Here is a 21125-nt window from a genome sequence, read left to right as displayed (position 1 = left end):
ACACACGTGCTATTCGGGGATGTCCAGCCACACGTTAGGAAGAGGTCTCGGGGGACAGAGCTGCCCCCACTCTCTAGCCTGTGTTGCGTTGGGTTCATGGGGACGCGGCCTGGAGCACTGTGGGGCCCTCCCGGCTCAGGGCCTTAAGACGAACCCGGAGGAAGAGCCTGTCCTCATCCCCAGGCCAGAGAACACTTAGGGCCATGGGTGGGCAGAGGCCAGGCCTCCTGGAGGACAGGAGTGACACGACGCCGGCAGCGCGTCCCGGGGCAGGGAAGCCCTCCTCCAGCGTGACGGGAACCTGATGGGGAGGGAGGAACCTCTTTGGCAGACCTCAGGGAGCCGGTGGCTCCTGGCAGCCGTGCCCAGGTTGGCGCTGCTGGCCCCCACCGGGCACCCAGGAACACGCTCCGGGCCCACCCAGGTGGGCACAAGCTCAGTTCACCTAGGAGGGAGCCAGGTGACCACAGCCCCGTTCCTGCAGGGTTGTCCACCTCCCGTCAGGCTGCCTGGTGAGTCCCCGTCTGGGTCTCCTTCCCGACACCTTTGTTATCAGGGGGTCAGAGGCCGAGGGCCGGGCTGCCCCCACGGCGCCCGGAGGCCACAGCCTTATCCAGACCTTGGGAGGTCTCTGATGAGGTGACAGGAAGGGGACAACAGGCCGTGGGGGAGGCCGAGCATTCCCGAGAAGGAACCGCAGGTGCAAAGGCCTTAAGGCAGGAACATGTCCCCTGCCAGTCGGGGACGGGGCTTCTCCCAGGGGGACACCAAGGGTGCGGCTCACCCACACCGGGAGGAGGGGCACGCAGCAGGGCCGGGTGGCCCTTGGGGTGGTCAGAGGCCGGGGCTCGCCATCCACCAGCCCGGCAGCGTCACCAGGCGGTGAATATGCGGGGCCGTCTCCGCAGCCAGCAGAGCCTCGCAGGTCTGAATATTTTTGACTTGGAGCTATTCCCGTCAGAAGGTGCTCCAAGAGACGCGTCAGTGCCAGCCTCGCCATCTCACGCACCCAGGACCCTGCTGCCACCTGCCCACGGCTCCAGGGACGTCCCGGGGGTGTGCAGGGGATGGGCGGCGGCTGAGGCCGGGTGGGGGGACCTCTGTAGGGGTCAGGGCAGGGCCACCTGGCTGGCTCCCTCCACAAGCTGTCGTCACCCCCACTGCACACGCCGGGGTCTGGAGGCGAGGCCGGTGGCATGCAGGTGACGCCGGGTCCGGTGACGTCCAGGTGAGGTCCAGCGGCAGCCTGGTCCTGTGCCCTGGCCCCTGACCGTCCCCACAGGGTCTCAGTCCCCGGAGGGGCCAACCGAGGGAGCCCGAGGGGCTCGACCCCGGTCACGCAGCCCCCTGCGAGTGGACACTTACCAAGCAGGTGCCAGGGTCTGAGCGCACGGCCACCCGCAGGAGGCAAGTCTGCACCCTCCTCCGTGGCCACTCGTGCCCGGCTGAGGCTTACGTGGGGGCCAGGCTGGTCTCCCTCGTGCCATCTCCAGGGAAGCAGGGGCGTGTACCCGCCAAGGGACAGATTCTCTCAATGCCACCCTTCCCCGCCTGCTGTGCCACATCCAGGGACCCTCCCCACCGTCCGCTCCATGCACGGCCCCGCACGCAGCATACGGGTCCTTCCACCCACGAGCGTCTTGCCAGGAGCCCGGCAGGAAGGCAGCACGGCCCGGGTCCAGCGCCCACCGCACGGCGCAGGGGCCGGGAGCGAACAACAACAAAGCACCTGCAGCCGGGGGTGGGGGGGGCCCTCCTGCCACAGCCCGGGGCGCCCTCAGCTGAGCCCCACTGGCCCTGCCCCAGGAAGTGTGGGCCTTCCGCCCCCGCAGACCCTGCACGCTCCACCCACGGAGCCCCCGGCCCAGGACTGCAGGTCCTGCTGCGCTGCACCCGGGGAATGCACCCCCAACCCAGGCCAGGAGATGGGCGGGTGGGGCAGCAGGTGGCCCAATCCACCGCGCTCACCCGAGCCCCCGTGGCCACCCAGCCCCACCCTTGGGGCTCTGACCGGGGGGTGCTTAGCCAGAGTTGGGGCCTGGGGCTGCACTGCCTGGCCTCTCTGAGCCTCGCAGGGCGGACACCGCTGCCCCCAGAGCCCACGGGTGGTGCCCAGTCTCCGGCCCCGCTGCCGTGCAGCCCACCTCCTGGCGGTTCACAAACCCCCGGGGGGCATCCGAATGGCGCTGGGCGCCCACAGAGTCGGAGAGAAGATTCCAGTCCTGGGGCCCACGGCAGACATGTGGGCAGCTCCCTTCACTGCTCAAGGCCATTCCCATCCAGACGTGGGGGCCCGGGGGGATCCCTGCTTCCCAGCGGACGACACCCACACGCCGTGTAACCCGCCAGCTGCTGGGCCAGCGGGGTTCCCGGGGTGCGTGGGAGTCGTGGGTCCCCACCCACCGCAGCGCAGACACGCTCATTCGCGCACACGCGTTGTTGCACAGATGCTCACGCGTGCGCTCGCCCATGCAGGGAGACCATCCTGCAGACACGCACGGGCAAGACCCACGGGCGCACACGCACGCTCACGCTCACACACCTTCTCGCCCGCCTGCGCCCGTGCAACACCCGACCTCGGGGCACCCCCTGGTGGCAAAGTCCCACAGCACACGCCAGCCCTGCGAGAGAGTCCACGGCGGCAGGCGGGCGCGTGGGTCAGCAGCAGACCTGGATGATCTCTGTGGGGGGACACTGTGACCTGACCCTTACCTTGACCTGCTGCAGAGCTCCTGCCACCCCCGGGAGGCGTTGGCTTGAATAAGACAGTGGGTTCTTTTGGCATAAAACCCTCTCAAATCGTGTTTCTCTGCGATCGTGGAATTATTTTATTTTTCCCAAGAAAGTCTTTGTAAAGTGGGGACACTTGACAAACCTCTGCCCCGGCCTCGGAGGCGGGTGGGCCGGCGGCCACTCCAGGGCAGGACATGGCCTCCGAGGCCCCGCGGCCGGGCGTGCCGCCTCTCCTGCCCCCTGAACGTTTTTCTCTTAAACCCACACATTTTCACTCGGCGAGTGCATTGCTCACCGTCAATTAGTGTGCGGTTCGTTTTCCATCTCTCTGCCTCCGGCTTCGGCCGGGCGCGCTCACAAGGCCCAGACGCGGCCAGACGCTCCTCCACACCCCTAAGCGGGTCTCATCACGCTGCGAGAGAGACCGGCACCGTCTGCCACCAACACGGCCGGCCAGACCCGGGCATCCCCTCCCTGAGCTGGCACACCGGAGGGTGGCATGCAGCCCGACGCCCCGCGGGACCCGGAGCCCCGGCCCGGCCCCCCCATGGGCGTGGACACCGCGCAGCTGCCCCCTGGCTCCCGGAGAAGCGCCGTGGCAGGCCAGCCGTCGCTTCCTGGGTGGGGGCACCTGGGCCCTGCGCCTCCTCCCCCGTTTCTAGCCCGGGGCCTGCGGTCACTGCCCCCCAGGAGCGGCCCCCCTGGCCGTGTCTCCAAGGATGGGGGTCGCTCTGGCCTGCGGGCGGGTCTCCCTGATTCTCGGGGGCCCGTCCACGCCCGCTCGTGTAATCCCCGTGAACTGGCGTGGCCGGGGTCCGGGGGGCCTCACAGCAGGCTGCGTCCACACTCACAGCCTGAAGGAGCAGATTCTGGCCCCGCCCCAACCTCCTGACCCTGGCCGCGTCCTGGGTGTCAGGGCTCTGAGGAAGGTCCCCGTCCCACTTTGAGCGGACACAGGGCTGTGGGGAGACCCACCCCCCCTTCTCCCCCGCCCCCTGCTCTGCGGGTCCCGGACCCCCACTGGGCCCTAGCAGCACCCCTCACCCAGGTCCGCCCCCCGCAGCCGCTGCCCCAGAGCGGGGACCGGGCAGGGGCTGGGGCAGCTCTCAGACCACCCCAGTGGATATTGGGGAGAGGAGGGGTCCAAGAGGGGAGGGGGGAGGGGAGAAGGGAAGGAGGGAGGGAGGGAGAGGGAGGGCAGGAGAGGGAGGGAGGGAGGAGGGAGGGCAGGGGAGGGAGGAGGGAGGGCAGGGGAGGGAAGGGGGTCCCCGCCTCTTCCTGCCGCAGTCATTTCAGATCAAAACACCAAACAATGCTTTCGGTCTTCATGAAGGTCATTCTGGGTGACCATTCTGTGTGGGGGGCCGGGCTCCTCAGCCTCCCCGCCTCGGGGGTGGGGGCAGCAGGTGCCAAGGCAGGGGAGCACGGCCCCACCTCGGGGAAGCCAGGCCCACCCCAGGCTCAGGGCGGGACACGGAGGAGGTCCCCACAAGAGCCCAGGAGGAGTCTGTGTGGCCCTGGGGAACCGGGTGCTGAGCTGGGGGGGGACACAGAGAAACCCGGGTGCTCCCGCACTGGGGTCAGCCCCCACCAGCACCCCGGACAGCAGTAGACGGCAGGAGGGCAGAGCCCCCAGGGGCCGAGGCAGGTGGGGGGCGCCCAGGCCCAGGCTGTCCCCCCGCGGTGCCCCCTCTTCAGTGCGCTGTGGCTTTGCCGGGATGGAACCGGGCGCCAGAAACGAGCATCCCAGCCACGGCCCCCCCGAGCGCACCCGTAGGAGAAGCTGCCCCTGCGAGTGCAGTTCTGCCCCGAGGTCCCCCTCGGCCTGCCCACAGGGTCCCAGCGCCCCGGACGGACTCCCCGAGACGCCCTGCCCCGCGCGGCCACCAGGGGGTGCCCGCCGCCCGCCCTCCACCCAGGGACCAGATGGACAGCTGGGGCCACCCGGGGAAGGGGACAGCGGCCAGGGCAGGGGCAGGGTCGCGGGGTCAGCGGTGAGCACAGCCCCCCTGAACGGCTCCTGTGTCTCCCCGCCTGGCCGAGCGGGTCACAGTCAGCGCCCCAGCCCAGGGACGGGGACAGCGGGGCCTCCAGACCAGGGTGGCTGCCCCCAGGCCAGTCCCTCGGCTCCCGGGTGCAGGAACCACCCCAGTGACCCGAGTCCTGCTCAGCACAAGGGCTGGACCTTGGAGACCCGGTCAGCAGGCCGTCCCGCGGGGTCGGGGGCAGGGTGAGGGGCGGCGGGGCAGCGCCAGGACCCAGGCAGCCCACCCTCCCTGGACAGGGGCGAGGAGGCTGGGTGGGATAACGACCTTCCCGGGCCGGGTCATGAGCATCTCCCCCTGCCCGGGGCCCCGTTGGTGGGCGTCAGGGTCCCCGCAGGGCACCCCTCCCCGGAAGGCTCCCGTCTGGCCTCCCTCAGGGGGGGAGCCGTAGCCTCCGCCGGGACGCCAGGGTGTCCTCGGTCTTCCTGCCTGTGAGGTGGACGCAGGCCCGCGCCTCCCGACCTCAGGCCCCCCTTACCTGCCGCGGGGTGGCGGGCACCGGCGTCTCTGCGGCCTCCTCAGTTCCGGGCAGGGGCGCTCTGCGTTGGGGGCGCCCGCAGTGGCATCCTCGGGGCATCCTGCCTCTTGAACCGTGCCCCAGGCACCCTGGTAGGCCCCCGCTGTCTTCCCGTCTCCGCAGCCAGGTCCTGACGCCAAGGTCTTAGGGTGCGGGTGGCGCAGGCTGGGGGGACCCACATCACGCGCAAGGCCGTGGCCCAGACCCGCCCACATGGACGCTCGCCCACGGGCCCTGCTGGCAAAGGGAGCGCCGGGCTGCAGGAAGCAGGCGGTGGGGTGGCGGGTGGCAGGGCTCCCGGGGTCTGCGGAGCCAGGCGACCCCTCCGGGCCCGGGGGAGCGGCCCGGGGCTCACATCAGGCCGCGCCGCAGCTGCTCCTTCAGGCGCCCGAGCCCCGGGCCTGCACCTCAGCCGCAGGCTCCCTCCCGGCTCCAGCCTGCAGGCCTCACGGGTTCCCCTTGGATGCTGGGCCCCCCAGCGCATCATCAGCGGCTCCTGGGGAGCCCCCAGCCCCGGCACCGGCTGAACCTGGGCCCCCCAGCAGGTGGAGCCGGCGGGCCCCGCGGGGTGGCAGGGGGACTTGGACCGGGAGAAGCCCCGGGGTAGGGGCGCCTCTGCACGTGCTGTTCCTGCGCCTAAGACACCCCAGGCCTTCGCATGGCCAGTCCTGCCTCTGGACGGTCGTCCCCCCCCTGCAAGGCCCCCAGAAGGCTTGGGTCACGTAACCCCTGCCCTCTGGTCCGCTTGTTCCCGGCGGTCTCCACCATCTGCCGTGATCTGGTTCCGTCTCTGTGGGTTTGTTTGTTCTTCCCCGTCCTGTGAGCCGTAGGGGTGGGGGCGTGGAGGTGCAGGGGACACGGGGGTCATGGGGGGCACAGGGGTGGGAGACTTGAGGACATGGGGACTGGGGGGCATGGGGAGCACAGGGGCTGAGGGAAGAGCAGGGGGACGCGGGGCCTCAAGGACGCTTGGGGCGCATGGGGCACAGGGGCATCCCCTCCACTCCGTCCCCTGCGAGGCCACGGCACCCCCCAGGCCCCAGGAAGGCCATCCCAGGAGCAGGGCTAGTCCCGTCGCCCCTAGAAATGATAAGTAGGAACAGTCGCCCACAGCGGGAGGATGGCAGGGTCTGGCGAGCGTGAGGCCCCCGACATGAGGCCCCCGCGGCCTCTGCAGCCTCCGGCCCAGCTGTGCTTCCTCGGGAACCGGGAACGGCGGCTGCCCCCGGAGGACCCTCTCGGCCGGACGCCCACAGGGGCCCAGAAAGGGAGCTGGCTCAGAACTGCAGCCTGGCGGTCACGGCCACGCGGGGGACAGCTCCCACCCGAACCCCAGCAAGACCCTGGGCAGGGCGGGAGCAGAGGCGCCCAGGGATGGAGCTGAGGGGGAGGGGAGCCCCGGAGAGCTTCCTGGAGGGGGGGACAGAAAGAGGAAAGGAGAGGAGAGCCTTGAGGACCAGGGATGCCACACAGAGGAGGGGTGGGGAGGAAAAGGAAGAGGAAGCGGGAGCAGGTGGCCTCACTGGAAGGTGGAGCAGAGGTGGAGGTGGCCGGCAGGGGGCGCCGCCTGGCAGTTAGGTGGGTGAGTGGGCAGGCAGGTGGGCAGGTGGGCAGATGAGCAGGCAAGTGGGCAGGTAGGCGGGCAGGTAGGTGGGCAGGCGGGCAAGCGGCCAGGTGGGCAGACGGGCAGGTAGGGGGCAGGTGGGCAAATGGGCAAGTGGGCAGGTGGGCAGGTGGGCAGGCAGGTGGGCAGGCAGGCGGGCGCATGCACAACCCTGAGAGGTGAGGCCAGCCTGTGAAGCCACGGGCCCCAGCCCCCTGCTCAGAGCCTAGAGGCCAGCCCTGGGGAGGCTCTGCGGGGCGGGCAGTGCACACTGTCCCTCCTGGCCCCCCCGGCACCGGGTCCCAAAGGACACTCCCCTCTCTGGGGAGACACGCAGGCACGGGCCTCACCCACCCGCCCCCCAACAGCCCGGGGAGGGGGGCTACCACAGACCGCTCTTTGCAGATGGGGAAACCGAGGCACGGAGCGGCTCGGCCCATGGCAGAGTGCAGCAGGAAGGAAGTGTAGTTTGAGCATCTCTCACTCCCAGGCCCGCGTTCCTAGACTTGTCCCCCAGGAGCACAGGGGTCGGGGTGGGACCCGGGCCCTGGCAGGAGCAGAGACCGCGTCCCCCGGAAGCACCTGGCAGGCTGGATGCCTGTGGCCCTGGGCTTGGCGCCCCACACGGGGCCCCGCCCCGTAAAGTGGGGGGCAATGACCGAAGAACCAAGGGACCCTGCGACCCAGTCAGTTCCCATGCTACTCCGCCCCCCACCCGGGGACTCAGTTTCCCCAGTGGTGACAAACAGGGGTGGGTGGGCCTGCGCGACGGTGGCCGAGTGTGCCCGGGCTGCCTGAGGGGCGGCAGCTCTGCTCGGCTTGGGCCGCCGGGGAAGTGGGGTGCGGCTGGGCCGCTGAGCCTGTCACCCCGGCTTTATGGCTGGGAGAGCCCTCCACCCGCCCACCCCCGTTGCAGTTAGGGTGCTGCCCAAGGTCAGGGCGGTCTCCGCCGGGAAACACCCTCCCGGGCGCCGCGGGCTCAAAGTCCGGAGCGGCCTCCTCCCGGGGCCAGCGCGTCTGCCCGGAGGCCCAGGGCTCGGCCGCCTCAGGACACGGAGGGACGTCCAGCTCCCTCACTCGGGGGGCACTGAGGGACAGCAGGTCCGAGGTGTCGGTCGGACCCCCCCTGATGGCCCGGGGCTCCCTCGAAGGGCCCGGCTGGTGAGGGGACGGCGTCCTTCGGCACCTCGGCCAGGGTCTGAGGCTGCGCGACAGTAACCCCTGCCCGAGCTGTCCCCGCAAGCCGGGGGGCGGGGGTGTCAACACTCCCGTCCTCGAAGCCCTGCTGACGTGGGGCCGAGAGAGAGGCCCGGACACACGCGCGTCCATCTTCAGGGACCGGCCCGACCGGCCTCGCGCGTCCCAGAGCAGCCACGGAGACGGGGTTGAAGCTCGGGGCTCAGGGGGCGCCGGGGGGGCTCAGCTGGTGGAGCCTCTGACTCCCCGTTTCCACCCAGGGCCTGATCTCGGGGTCGTGGGATGGAGCCGTGCATCAGGCCCTGCCCCCGCGAGGGGTCTGCCGGAGATCCCCCTGCGCCGCTCCCCCGCCACGCGTGCGCACCCTCCCACGCTCTCCCTCAGATAGGTAGATCCTGACAAACACATACACGTGTGCTCCTGTGGACGGACAGAGGGAAACGGCACCCGCGGCGTGGGGGGCACGTTGGCTCCCACCCGCCCAGCAGGCGCGTGGAGCCCTGGGGTTTCGGGAGCCCGCGGGGAAGTCACGAGACCAGGGGTTTCTTCCAGGAGCACAGTCTAGTCTCGAGGGTCAATGTGGACACGGGTTCCTTTTGTGATTCAGAGAGAGGCCCAGGGAGCCCCTGGGGACCGCTGCGCCTTGACCGGAACACAGGGAGTCCCCACCAAGCGACCCTCCCAGCGAGGCTCCCGCGCCTGCAGCCGCAAGTCCAACACCTCCGCTGGCTCCTCCCACGGCCCCGGCCCACGGCCACGCTGTGCCTGAGGCCCTTCCCACCCGCCCCATCTGTTCCCGCGCCCTGAGGGCCCTTCCCCCTCACCTCATTCAGCAAACTTCTACTCCTATCTCAAAGCCCTGTCCCGGCCGTGAGGGCGCCCTGGCTGCGACATCTGTCACCCCACGGGTCGCCGGGGTGGGTGGGGCGGATCCGGCCGGCCGGGTGGGCACCTCTCCCGAAGCTGGGCGCTCTGCCCAGGAGGCCGACCTTCCCGCCCCAGGAGGGCCGTTCTTGGGTGCGGGGTCTACGGGGAGCTGCGCTGGAACCTCCGGGCGCGCTCTCGAAGCCCTCTGTCCTCCGAGGGCCAGATGCACTCCCGAGGGGGACAGGCGTGGAGGGCTGACCCGGGGGCTCTCGGCTCCTGCTTGCTGACCCTGACCCGCCTCGGCTGGACGATGGGCCAGGGGAGCTCCCGGCGGGCCGTGGCCAGGACGATGGGGGCAGCTAAGCCCGCCGGGCTCCCGGTGTGTGATGGTGACCACGACGACGAGCACAAGGAGCAGGGGCCAGGCCTGGCTGAGCTTGTTCCGCCTACAGCCCCCCCCGGGAGCTCGGGCTCCTCACCTCCACTCTTAGACGAGGAGGCCAAGGCCCACGGGTGCCCCGACTTGCCCTAGACAAACACGATGAGGGGTGTGCTGGCTGTGCCCTGGGTGTGCCCCGTGCTCACCTCCCAGTGACCCCCAAGTCCCCCATCGTGGCCCCAGGGGCCGGCTGCCCAGGGCCCGGCCACGGCTGGGAGGGGGCAGTAGAAGGATGCCCCCCACCTGGGCAGGAGGAGGCGCCTTCGAGCAATCCCGGGTTGGCCAGAGGTTGTGCTGTGCCTCTTCTAGGTCTGCAGCGTTGACCTGAAATGTTGGGGTCTCAGAGGGAGGGCCGGGCTGGCGCGACCCCCGGAGGACCCGGGGCCTCAGGTGTGTGGGGGGCAGAGTTTGGTGATGGGGGTCGGAGGCTGGAGACGGCTGACCTCCGCGTGCCCCCTGGAGCTGGTTCGTCCCCTCCATGGGCTCAGCCTCTTGTCTGACGTGAGCGGCTGCGTCAGCTTCTCCTGTGGATCCCGGTACACTGACCTCTTCCCAGAATCCAAAGAGCTCCAGGGCCAAGTCTGGAGCCTGAGGACCCTGTAGATGAGGATCCTGAGCCGCAGGGGTGGCCCCAGCAGTGAGGCCGTGGTGTGCGGGCACCCGGGGGCTAGACCACCGCACACAGGCCCTGGGCCCCCGTCCAGAGGGGCCTCCTTGCTGCCCGCCCCCGCGGCCCCGGGCCAGGGGAGGAATCGACCCCCACCGCCCTCCACCCCGTCCCCAAGGGCCCACGGGGCCAGGATGAGGCAGGAGGGCAGTACTGGTTCTCCGGTTGAGCCAGAGGAAAGCACGGCCAGATAAGGCCCCACGAAGGCCCTGGCCAGAGCAGCCACGCTTATCAGGCGTCAGGCAAAACCAACAGACGCACAGGCCACGGCGGGGCTGGGCAAACAGCCCCTGGCTCCCCCACTCTGTCCAGCCCCAGTGCCCCGCGCCGCCCCAGCAGAGAACCAGCCCGGCTTCCCAGGCTTATCTCCACCTGGAGAGGCAGTCACCTCCCTGAATCAACGGAGCAAACGCTGCCGGCCGTCCCGGCTGCACGACCTACCGACCCTGTAAGTGGGGAAAGTGTGAACAGCCTTTGTGGGGAAAAGCCAGAAGGAGCTCAAAGGAGGCCGCTCCGTGGACAGAGTGGGGAGGCCCGCACGTCCTTCCACCTGCAGCCTGTGGATACGCCCTGCCCCGCCCAGAAAGGTCACCGGGGGGCAGGCACCCCAGTCCTGCCACCCCTCCCCGAGTCACGGAAGTCCCTGTGCGGCTGCTCCTTATCCCACAAGTGGTAAGGGTGCCCCCTTCCCTGCCAGGCCCTGCTCACAGCGGGTGGCGCAGCGCAGGGCATGACAGCATGCTCCCGACTGACGCCTACCCGCAGGGTCGTGCATGTCCTAGTGCTTAGTCCAGCATCGCTCAGAGCTCGGGGACCGTCGGCCCCATGGAAGGCTCCCTGCAAGGGACCCCTGGTCAGCCTGTGGGAAGTGTGCGTGCTGCCCCCACCACAGCACTCATCCACACGTGAAAGGTTAGGGTGGGGGTCCTCCCAAGTGTCCTCTCTCTATTTCACCTTGCTGCCCCTTCCACCCGGAGCCCTTTCCACGAATGCTTTGAGAAACCCGCTCAGCATCTTCCACTCACCCAAACCTCTCACAGCTCAGAGAGGGGACCCTCAACCCATTCCCACAAACGAGCTGGACCCAGCGCCGGGGTCCGACGGCCTTCCTGGCCATCCCTAAACCTGCCACGTGCAGGGCTGTCTTGATGTCAAAGCTCCCGCCGCCCCCACCACCAGGAGGGGGCAACACATCAGGCAGATGGCACGTGAGCAGGTGCTTGTGGGACTCGCCGGCAGAGGTGCTGGCTGGGGGCCTCCCCTCGACACAGGCACCACCCCTCTCTCGGGCGAAGAAGGGAGGCTCGGGAGGTACAGGGCCCCGCTCAGATCGACCAGCCAGGAATGAGACCCCGGTCTTCCGGGCCCAGGTGGAGCGACCTTCCTGCAAACAGGTCTGGGCTTTCCAGGAAACAATGTCCGAACCAGGAGTCGGCCACAAAGGGACCGTGCAGAGAAGTGACCAGACAGTAGGGAGTGGTGGGGTCTACAGCAACCGGCGAGCCCCTGCCTGTCCTACGGGAGGACCCTTGCCCGTGCCCAGTGTTGTCACAGTGTGCTGTGTTTTTTCCTCCAAGACAAAATAAATCTGGATTTTTTACATAAGTTTTCCCCCTTTTAAAAACATGGTGCAAAAAAAAAAAAAAAAAAAAAAAAAAAACATGGTGCAGGAGCCCGCACAGCTGCCTGTTTGCAGCCCCGGATCTCAATGCTCAGGCAGGAAGGACCCGTGTGCAGGGCGCACGGCTGTGCCCGGAGGTGCCAGCCTCCGTGAGACCTCCCCGGACCTCTCAGCCATCCAGCGTGAGCGCCTGCGCATCCTCCGTGTTCCGCCCCCCCCCCCACACCCCGTCTACCCCACACTCAGGCTCAGGAGGGCGAGCCAGGCCCGCTTGCTCACCAGCGTGTCCCCAGGCCTGGCCCGGCGCACACTTGGCAAAGGACTCAGGAGAGAACGCGTTGGCGCCTCTCGGCCAAGCCCAGCTCCCGCGGCCCCCAGGAAGGCGCCCCTCCCAGCACTGCACCCCTGCGCTGAGGAGGGTGCCCACATAGATGTGGGGGGTCTTTCCTCCGCAGGCCCCAAGGGAAGAGGAGGCAAGAGGCGGGGAGGGAGCTGCCCCAGGCGCTGCAGCGGCCTCTGGCCTCCCCGTCAGCGGGGGCGGGTTCTCCGCGAGATGCCAGCAGCTCCTTATCTGCTCTCCGGAGGAAGCCACGCCAGGGCAGGGGGATCCTGGGGCCCGGGACGCCGGCCCACGTCTGCATCATCGGGAGACGGAGACGCTGCTTTTCTTCGGAATGATCCATCTGCAGAGACGTTCCAGCTGCAGCGGCGGCGGCTACACGGGAAATTCTTTGCACATGAGGAATGGGGCTGGCGCGGGCTGGGCGGTGCCTCGGAGGCAGGCGCAGCCTGGGACGGGTGAGAGTCAGGGCTGGAGCCCGGGGCCGCGGGCCGACCTGCCCATCTGCTCCCCCAGCTGAGGGGCCGTTGGCTGAGGCCGGGCAGCCCAACACAACGGGGCGCCTCCCTGGCCAGCAGCATCGGACCCCAGGAACTGGGGGCCACTGGTGGCCACTGCCCCGTCGGGCTGCACGGCTTGGGTGGCCGGTTCCGCAGCAGAGAGAAGCCTTTCCATCCTGCCATCCAGAGCCCAGGCCCTTCAGACAGGGGGGCCTCCGCTCCTCTCCCGACGACACACACCCCCCCGCAGGTCAGGGAAGCAAACAAGCTGATAAGGGGACACGGCCGGCAAGTGACGGAACAGCCACGTTCCTGGACAGACTGGCCAGCCCCCGGGAGGTCATCCACTGACCCAGCCTTCAGGAGGGGGCAAGCCTGGGACCCTCGGCCGGAGACTCAACTTCCCCCTTCCCAGGAACAGGGCCCACGGCGCAGAGTCCAGGAGTGGGGCTGGACCTAACCGCCCACCCCTCCCAGGGACACCCAGCTGCTAGCTCACAACTGTGCCCTGCGGCGGCCCCCAAACATGGCCACACACACACAGGCCTCCTGGGTGCTGGCAGGCAGCAGCTGCCCTCCCCAGAGGCTCTGGACCCCAGCGGGGAGGCTCGGCTCCCTGCAGCCCACGCGGTCTCTGGAACAGCAGAGCCTGCTTGAAGCCCCTGGACAGGCTGAGGTGCTACCCGAGGCCACCGGTCACAAGGGAGTGCAGAGCCCAGGAAGGAGGCTCCTGCTAAAGCCAGAGCTGCCTAGAGCAACAAGCCCTCTTGTGGGCACAGGGGTCTCGCCCGGCGCCGAGGCAGGGAGCTCAAGGGCCCGGGTGGCCAACCTGGAGGTCAGCGTCCCAGCCAGGTGCCCACCTGGGAGTGGCCAGTGTGCAGGTCCCTTGCCTGCTCCGGCCCTGGGCGCAGCCGTGGCTAAGAAACGCCCAACCGCAGGGAGCAGAGGACCCAGGGCGGACTCCGGGTGGGTCGCCAACCAGAAGGGCAGAAATCCCCTCCCCTTCGAGGCGCCTGTGTGCGCCCTGCACACGGTGTACACCGGGGTGTGTGCCTGTGCGGGCGGGGCTGGGCGCCCGGGCTGGTGCACGTGTGTGCACGGGGGCCCGGGCCGTGCAGGAGCTTGGCCGTTGGTGCCTCGCTCCGGGAGCCTGGGGACTGTGGAAAGAACGGGCCAGGGCCTCGGAAGTGCACCCCCCCCCCGCCCCCGGGCTCAGACGGAGACCCCAGGACACCTTGGCGCCCCTCCCTGCCCGGCTCGGGCAAAGAGCAAAGTTACCCTCTTCCTGTGAACTGAGAGGCTGGGGCCAGGCCCAGGCGAAGCCCCCGCACTCCCTCCCCCAAGCGGGGTTCCCATGACCGCTGGAGCAGCCTCACGTCGTCCATTTCCATCGCATTCACGTTTATTTATCTACGTACTATTGCTCATTGCAGGAAAGATGGAAAGGGCAAAAAATTTAAAAGAAATAAAAGGCGTGCGAGGTCCCGGCTCTCCGATCATCCCCTTGCCTCCGAAACGTCTTCCCACGCCGGGGTCTCACGGGTCCTCTGCCGCCAGCTGCAGCGGCGGGCGCTGACACCACCTGGAGTCTACACTGAGCAGACGCTCCGAACGCGATAAACCCGGCGTCCTGCCGGCGCGGCGGGCGGGGCGGTGAGGGGGCTCCTGGGCTGCCCCGGGGCCGCAGACCCTGGCGGGGGAGTCCAGAGGCGCCCAGGAGACCCCGAGCCCAGGGGCACGTGTGATGGGGCCAGGGAGCACCTCCCTGGGAGCCCCCTCGGGAGGACGGGGCGGAGAGTGGGAGCAGCAGGGACGAAGGAGGGAGGAGGGGACGGAAAGGAAGGAAATCCTTCAGAAGATGAAAGCAAGAGCCCGTGAAGGAAAGACCGAGAGGAAGCCCCCGGCTCTGGCTGCCGCCCCGGCCGCCCCACAGGACCAGCGCCCGCCACCCACCGCCCAGCTGCCTCCAAACTGAGCCTGTCCCCATCCCAAGGACGTGCCCTGGCTGCCACCTCCAGAGCGCGGGCGACCAGGCGGGCCCCCAGCCCCAGCCCCCGCAGTTGGCCCCCTAATAAGTCAGCAGCTCGTCCCAGGGCGGGGGCATCAGCCAGCCGGGCCCCGTCTGCATCCCCACCGCGTCGGCCCCCTGGAAGCCCCAGCACCCTTTCGTCTGGGTGGCGGCCCTACCCGGGCCGCGCTTTGGCCTGGGTGGCCAGATAAAACACAAGCCGTCCCGTCCGAGACGAGCTTCGGCTCCACACCGGGACAGCCTTGGTACAACCCCGGCCCTGCTACTGCAGGACACATCCTAACCTGAAGCGCTGTTTCCTGCTTGTCCCAAACTCGAGTGTAACTGGGGGCCCGTGTTCCCGTCTGCTGACTCCTGCCACCTCCGCTGTTTCCTGTCTGAGGCCTCTCCACCGACCCCACAACACCTCCTTCCTGGGTCCGGGTCCGTGGCAGGATGCCCTACCCCACGGGGACCAGGAGGGGACCAGACCAAGGGCTGCAGGCATCCACTCCCAGCCCCCAAGCGGTCACTTCCTAGGGAAGGGGCAGGAAGCGCTGGCTGCCCCCTTGGGAGGGCCCGGGGGTGGTGCCCACGTCTTGGCCCTGTGGCCTGGGCCCTCCGCCTCACGGCCTCTGTGCCGCCGTGATGCCCACACACCGTCCTCTCCCTGGAAGAAACTGGCCTCAGACCCGCATGACCTCCTGCAGGGTCGAGGTGATGATCTGGGGGTCGTTCCCAGCGTCACACCCAGGAATGCTCTATCCCCCCGGTGGGGAAGAGTGGCCCCCTCCCCTTTGCCCTGGGAGCCACCCGGCCCCTCCCAGAGGGTCCTTCCACCCAGGAGGCCGGCAGCAGGCAGGTCAGGTGCCCAGCACCTTTGTCACTGCCATTCACAAGCTCTGGAGCCACGTAGTGAGAAGGTCCCGCTGGCCCCCTCCCTCGATGGGTGCGGAGCTAAGGACCGTGTCTGGATGGAAAGGGAAGAGGACAAGGGGGAGGAAGGCAGGGAGCCAGGGTGGTCCGAGCCACCCTACTGTTTGAGCTGCTTTCCCTCCTGGGATTTCCCCGAAAGGCAGTCCGTCCACCAAGGTGGAAACACGCAGGCAGATTTGCGCTTGTGCGGTACACGCATGTCTTGTACGTGTAGGTGTGCCTGTGTGTGCAAGCATGTTTGTGTTGGGGCTTCACTGAGGGCGTCAGCACCCAACCCAGGGCAGGAGCCCGCACCCCGCATCCCCGAGGCCCTGAGCAGCAGCCCTTACCCGGGAGCACAGACCACGCACAGACTCTGACGATGGCCATGGGGGCCCCGCCCCCGCTGGGCCTCAGTGACGCTCTGCACAGGACAGAGGGACTGTCGCCAGAGCGAAGGGCAGGGCACAGTGAGGCCCTGACCATGGCACCTCCCACTGTACGGCCCTGGCGAGGTCGGTTTGTCCCCCGCTCCGAGCCTCTGGGTTACTGTGGTAGCTCCCCTAAAGCAGGTGCAGCTGAGCTCCAGGTGGCCGCTGAGCCGCCCGCAGAGTGCAGGGACCGTGGACGCTGGCACCAGGGCTCCCGCTGTCCACACGGGACCCTGTGTACAGATGTGGGCACCTGATGTCCCGGGGAAGCCTCATCTACAACCCACAGGCTGGAGCAAAGGAGTCTCCCCAAGAAACGGATGTGCCATGTCCTGTCCGTGCTGCCGGGCCAGGGCTGTCCGTGTCACCAACGTGAGTCACACTCGGCCCGTCTCATCCCAGCGCTGCGCGGGCAGGGGACATGCCCGCCCCCAGGCAAGGACAGCGGGCAGTGGGCCACAGCCGGCGTAGAGCGAGCGGAGGAAGCACACACGCACCACCAGACGGCTTCGGGGTGAGGGTTCACAAACAGGATTCCCCAGACCCCACCCCCTTGGCCACTTACCTCTGGGTGTGCGCTGCCAGCTCCAGATAAGTCAGTGACCCGGAGGGGGCTGTTTGCAGGGGGGGAGCCTCTGGGGCGTGAGGGCTGATAAACAAGGATCCTGCACCCCGACCTGCTTAGGGCAAAACCATGATCTAGGGAAGGACCGGCAAGGGGTGCCGTCCCTCCTGGTGCGGGGCTGCTCCGGGCCCAGAGCGGGGGGCACCGCTCCCCAGTCAGAAGCTCCAATTCCAGGGACAACACATGGTTTTGTTTTCATCTGCTCCGGCCAAGTCAGCGACACGGAGCCTCAGGGGTCCCAGGAACCGCACGATTTTGTTCAAGGTCAGGCTGGGGCAGACCTGACGGGGCGGCCGTCCATCCCCGGGGCCGGCCTGGGAGTCGGGCTGTTGATCCCCGCGGCCCGGCCTGGTTCCAGGCTCCGAGCATGAGGTCACTCGTGCTGCAGTCATTTACACCTGAGACACGGGAGGGCTGCAGATCCAGCCAGCCGCACCCCTGCACACCCCCCTGAGCTCAGGAGATCCAGCCAGCCGCCCCCCTGCACACACCCCTGAGCTCAGGAGATCCAGCCAGCCGCCCCCCTGCACACCCCCCTGAGCTCAGGCCCGAAGGAACCAGAGACCCCTGCCAGACAGCCAGCTGGGTGCGTCCTCAGTCCCCCCTGTCCCCTGTCCCTGCTCCTGCACTGAGGCTCCCGAAGGGCCTCCCCGGTGGGCCCGCCTGTCGGGGGGAGCTCCGGGGCCTGGAAGCCGGTCATAAATACCTCAGTGTGACAGGGCACTGGCCCAAGCTGCAGTCCCGCCGAGTGGGGAGATAGGCCCCTCGGAGGGTGGGTACTTCTCCCCAAAACCAAACTTGCCTCGAGTCCCTCCCCGGAGGACCCCTCTCAGTGGGTCTGGCTGTCTGGCGACCTGGCCTCCCGGCTTTAGTGCTGAGGGACGTCAGGAAGCGGCTTTGAAAGTGGATTAGGTTACATCAGTGATAGGGAGGCCGTGAGCTGGTTTCCTCTCCGGCTCCAGGCCCCCCTGGGTCAGCCACAGTGCAGGCCCCTCCTGGAGGAGCACGGAGCCCAGAGTCTCCACCTCGGCCCCGCCCTGGCCCTCGGGCAAGCCCTCCCTGGAGGCCTGGGTCCTCGTCCTCCCATCTACAAAAAATGGGAGTGAGGGGCCCCACCCCTGCCCCGGGCCCCCATCCCCCGGCCTTCCCGGTCCCCTTTCTCCAGGGCCCCCGAACACAGTGCGTCACCAGCCTGGACTGGGAAGTCACTCTCCCTGGTCACCAGGGGCTAACGGCCAAAGCTCTCCTCTCGCGGGGGTCAGATGGCGCCCCCCAGCCACTCTGGCCAGGTCTGCTGGGCAGGGACAGTCACAGCTGACCTCCGGGGCTGCTGTTCCTCCCTGTGCCACTCCCACTCCACCCCACCCCGCTCTCAGGGCCCCCGGAGCACACGCTGGACCCCACACTCTGCACCCCTCACCTGGCTTCCCTCAGCGCTCGCCCGGGGCCCGCGGACTCCCCTCCTGGGGCCGATGCTGCAGGACCTCCCGACGCCAGGGCGAGGGGCAGGCATTACCGTCACCCCCGTCACCCCCGTTACAGACGAGCAGGGGTGCAGAGAGAAAATTCACCCAAGGTCACACAGCCGTGAGATGGCAAAACGGGGCCCCAAGGTCTGACTGCTTTGCACTCACAGGCTCTGACCTGCTGCCCAAAGCTCCCCTCGAAGCTCCGTGTCTGCTGAGGAGGCAAAACAGGAAACGGCCAAAGACCACGACACATGACACATGACGAGGCACAGGGACTGGAGAGGGCAACTTCTCAGGGAAAGCCACACAGAAAGGGATTTGCAAGCTGGGTGTTGAGGGATGTGTAGGAGTTCAGCAAGTAAACAAGACGGCAAAGGAAGGGCCCTGTAAGTTGGGGAGCAGCATGGGCAGAGGCTTGGCTTGCAGCTGGATGAGCTAGCAGGGGGACGGGTCCTGGCCTGGGCGGGGCACCCGGCTCCCTCTGGAGGAGGAGCAGCTGCACAGAAGGGTGACGGGACCCTTTAGTATCAGGAAGTCATTTGTGGGGGGGAGGGGAGCTTGGGCAGGAGGGGGCACCTGGGCTTTGCAGTTTGGGCTGAGACGCCTTCTCTTTGGCTCAAGTAGGAGACATCTGTGAAGACCACCGGACGCTCCTCCACCCTGCGGGCCGCCGGGCTGGTGAGTGAGGGTCTGCAGGGCATCCAGCCTGGGGGGGCCCCACCGCAGCCCCCACTCCCGCTGGTGAGCGGGCCCCAGCCCCAGACGCCCCGAGCGGCCGCCCAGCGCCGACGCCAGCAGGCTGCCCTGTGTGGTGTCCAGCCAGCGGGGAGGCTTTGAGAGACCAGGGTCTCGAGGCAGCTCTGCGGCGCCCTCACCCCCTCGGCCCCCGGCCCCCCCAACACACACATTCTCCCGGGAGAAGAGTCTCAGCCTTTCCATCCTAAGCCTAATCCTGGTCCATTTTACAGATTTGTGAATACAGCAGAAGCCCCCCGAGGTCGCCTCCCTTCGGGACCGTTTGCCTCCTGCGTTTGTTTTAATTACCTGGTTTAATTATTAGCTGTGTGACCTTGGGCACCTTCGCTAAGCTCCCTGGGACCTGGGAATAATACTGACGTCATCGACACCCCGGGGATGATGGCGGGAGGGTCAAGAGGAAACATCACAGGACAAAGCCCGGCGCCCACTGATGCTGGGATTCGCGCTCAAGGACCAGACTGGACTTTATTCCTGGTGCAAAGTACGCGCCCTCCCCCACGGCCCCTGCCCCATCCCAGGCTTGCGGTGGGGCTTCTCTTCTTCTCTGGACCGGTCTTTGGGGATAGGGGTGGGGTCTCCCTCGCCTCCCCTCCCTTCACCCCCAGGGGCATGGGGGGGCAGCCTCCTTCCACCGCCCCCCCACCCGCACTTTCTCCGTGAACGGGGCTCTGAGGGTAGGAGGAAGAGTGCGGGCTCAACCCACTTCGTGGTCCCCTAGCGCCGCAGAGGTCCCCTGGCAGTGTCCAGGACCCTAGTAGCACAGGGACACATCTCTGCCCTTAGGGGACCCACTTGGAAAGAGAGAAAGATCCACTGGCCAGGTCTAGAGAGGGGTGGGGCAAGGAGGGGCCCCTGGGCTCACACCCCAGAGGGTGGTGTGGGGAGAGCAGGGGCCACAGGAGCCCATCCTGGCAGGTGCATGGGGCTTCTGAAAGCCAGAGGAGTTGGGGTGCTGGGGGGGTGTGAGGGAGGGGCTGGGAACGGCAAGGGGGAAGCCCTATGGAAGTCCACCTGCCCCCCTGCCTACTGACTCCCTGGCAAGGCTTGTGGAGAGTCCGGGCCTTTCCCGCCACCTTCCAGCACAGCCCTTCCTGGGCAGCCCAGCCAGGTTCACACTGGGTGCCTGGACATGCACCCAGATCCCCGCCTGCTGCAGGCAGGGAGAGCGCAGGGAGAGCGACAGCCTCCCCCCCACCCAGCCCATTCCTGCAAAGGAAGACAGTTCACAGCCCCAAGCGCCCTGGCCAAGGGCCGCCTGGTTCGCACGCTGCCCAGCACTGTCCTGCCCAGCCCAGCAGGTCCCTCCGTATCTACGGTGCAGTCCCCTCAGAGAGCTTGGGGCCTCCTGAGGAGGCTTGGGGCATGGGTCAGCCAAGCCCCAGAGAGGCCCGGCTGCCACAGCCCTACCACCACGGGCCCACCCAGGGAGCGCCCGGGGGCACCTCCATGACCTCGGGGGGCCTCCCACCCATCGCACATTGCCGGTTCCTGGAAGCTCCTCTGGGCCCGGCTCCACAGCCACCAGCAGGGGCGACTAGTCCCACCTAGGCTGGCGGCAAGGAGCCCGCCCCAGGGCTGGCGCCGGGGAGTGCATCCAGGTATTCAGGTGGCGCAGCCTAGAGGCCCGACCACGCCCCCTCGCCGCCCCCACCTCCCTCCACGCTGGGATCGCCCAGGTTGCCCTGCTTGGTCGGAAACAGGAAGCCGTGGGGCTGCGGCTGCACTTGGGCATGGGGCGGCCCTCATCCACCCGGTTGGAGCCCAGGGACACGGAGCGGGGCGGCCGGTGGAACCGGATCCGGCCCGGGCCCCGAGCGCACCGCCACGCGGGAGCGCGGCCACTGGCTCTCGGGCTCGTGCGCAGGAGACCGACCGGACACCGGGCAGCCTCGGAGCGAGCCGGGCCGGACAGGGACCCGCGAGTCCCCCGAGCGCACTAGGGACGTGTCAGCGTCCCAGCTCCCCGCTCCCTCAGGGCCGGGCCCCGTGTGCCCAGTGCCCGCGCCCTCCCCGCCCGCCCCGCGCAGGCCTGCTCGGGTCACGTGGCGCGGCCACAGCCCCAGCGCTGACCCCGCGGGAGGGGAGGGAGCCAGGGAGGGAGGGAGGGGCGGCGGGGCGGGCCCGGGCGGCGCGGAGGGGCGGCGGGGCGCCCGGGATTCCCTGCGGAGCCGCGCGCACGGGCTCCCAGTCCGCAGCCCGCCCGCCCTCCGCGCCGCCCGGGAAGCTCCGCGGCCGGCGGGGGACCAGGCGAGTGGCCCGGCCGCCCCAGGGCTGCCCGCGCCCCCCGCACCCCTGCGCCCCCCGCCCCGCCGTCCACCCCGGCCCAGCGCGCGCCGCCCGGGCGCCCAGCAGCCGTGACCCCGACGCGGCCCTGTGCCCGCAGGTCCCC

General features: G+C 68.7%; 1 protein-coding gene across 1 annotated transcript; it reads right to left on the bottom strand.

Annotated features, from left to right (window-relative positions):
* Nucleotides 1-2804: 2804 nt before the first annotated feature.
* On the bottom strand, nucleotides 2805-8837 carry LOC125753489 (uncharacterized). Its single transcript, XM_049100315.1, has 2 exons — nucleotides 5257-8837; nucleotides 2805-3145 (listed from the first exon to the last, which is right to left on the bottom strand). The coding sequence occupies exon 1, from the start codon at nucleotides 7336-7338 to the stop codon at nucleotides 6376-6378; it is 963 nt and encodes a 320-aa protein (XP_048956272.1). The 5' UTR covers nucleotides 7339-8837; the 3' UTR covers nucleotides 2805-3145; nucleotides 5257-6375.
* Between the last annotated feature and the right edge of the window lie 12288 nt (nucleotides 8838-21125).

This window comes from Canis lupus, chromosome 24 (assembly GCF_003254725.2).
Source record: "Canis lupus dingo isolate Sandy chromosome 24, ASM325472v2, whole genome shotgun sequence".
Lineage (NCBI taxonomy): Eukaryota > Metazoa > Chordata > Mammalia > Carnivora > Canidae > Canis > Canis lupus.
This window is presented reverse-complemented; position numbering and strand designations above follow the sequence as displayed.

Excerpts from the sequence above, each read along its gene's own strand:
- LOC125753489 (XM_049100315.1), bottom strand. The coding sequence starts at position 7,338 with ATGGGCCGAGCCGCTCCGTGCCTCGGTTTCCCCATCTGCAAAGAGCGG.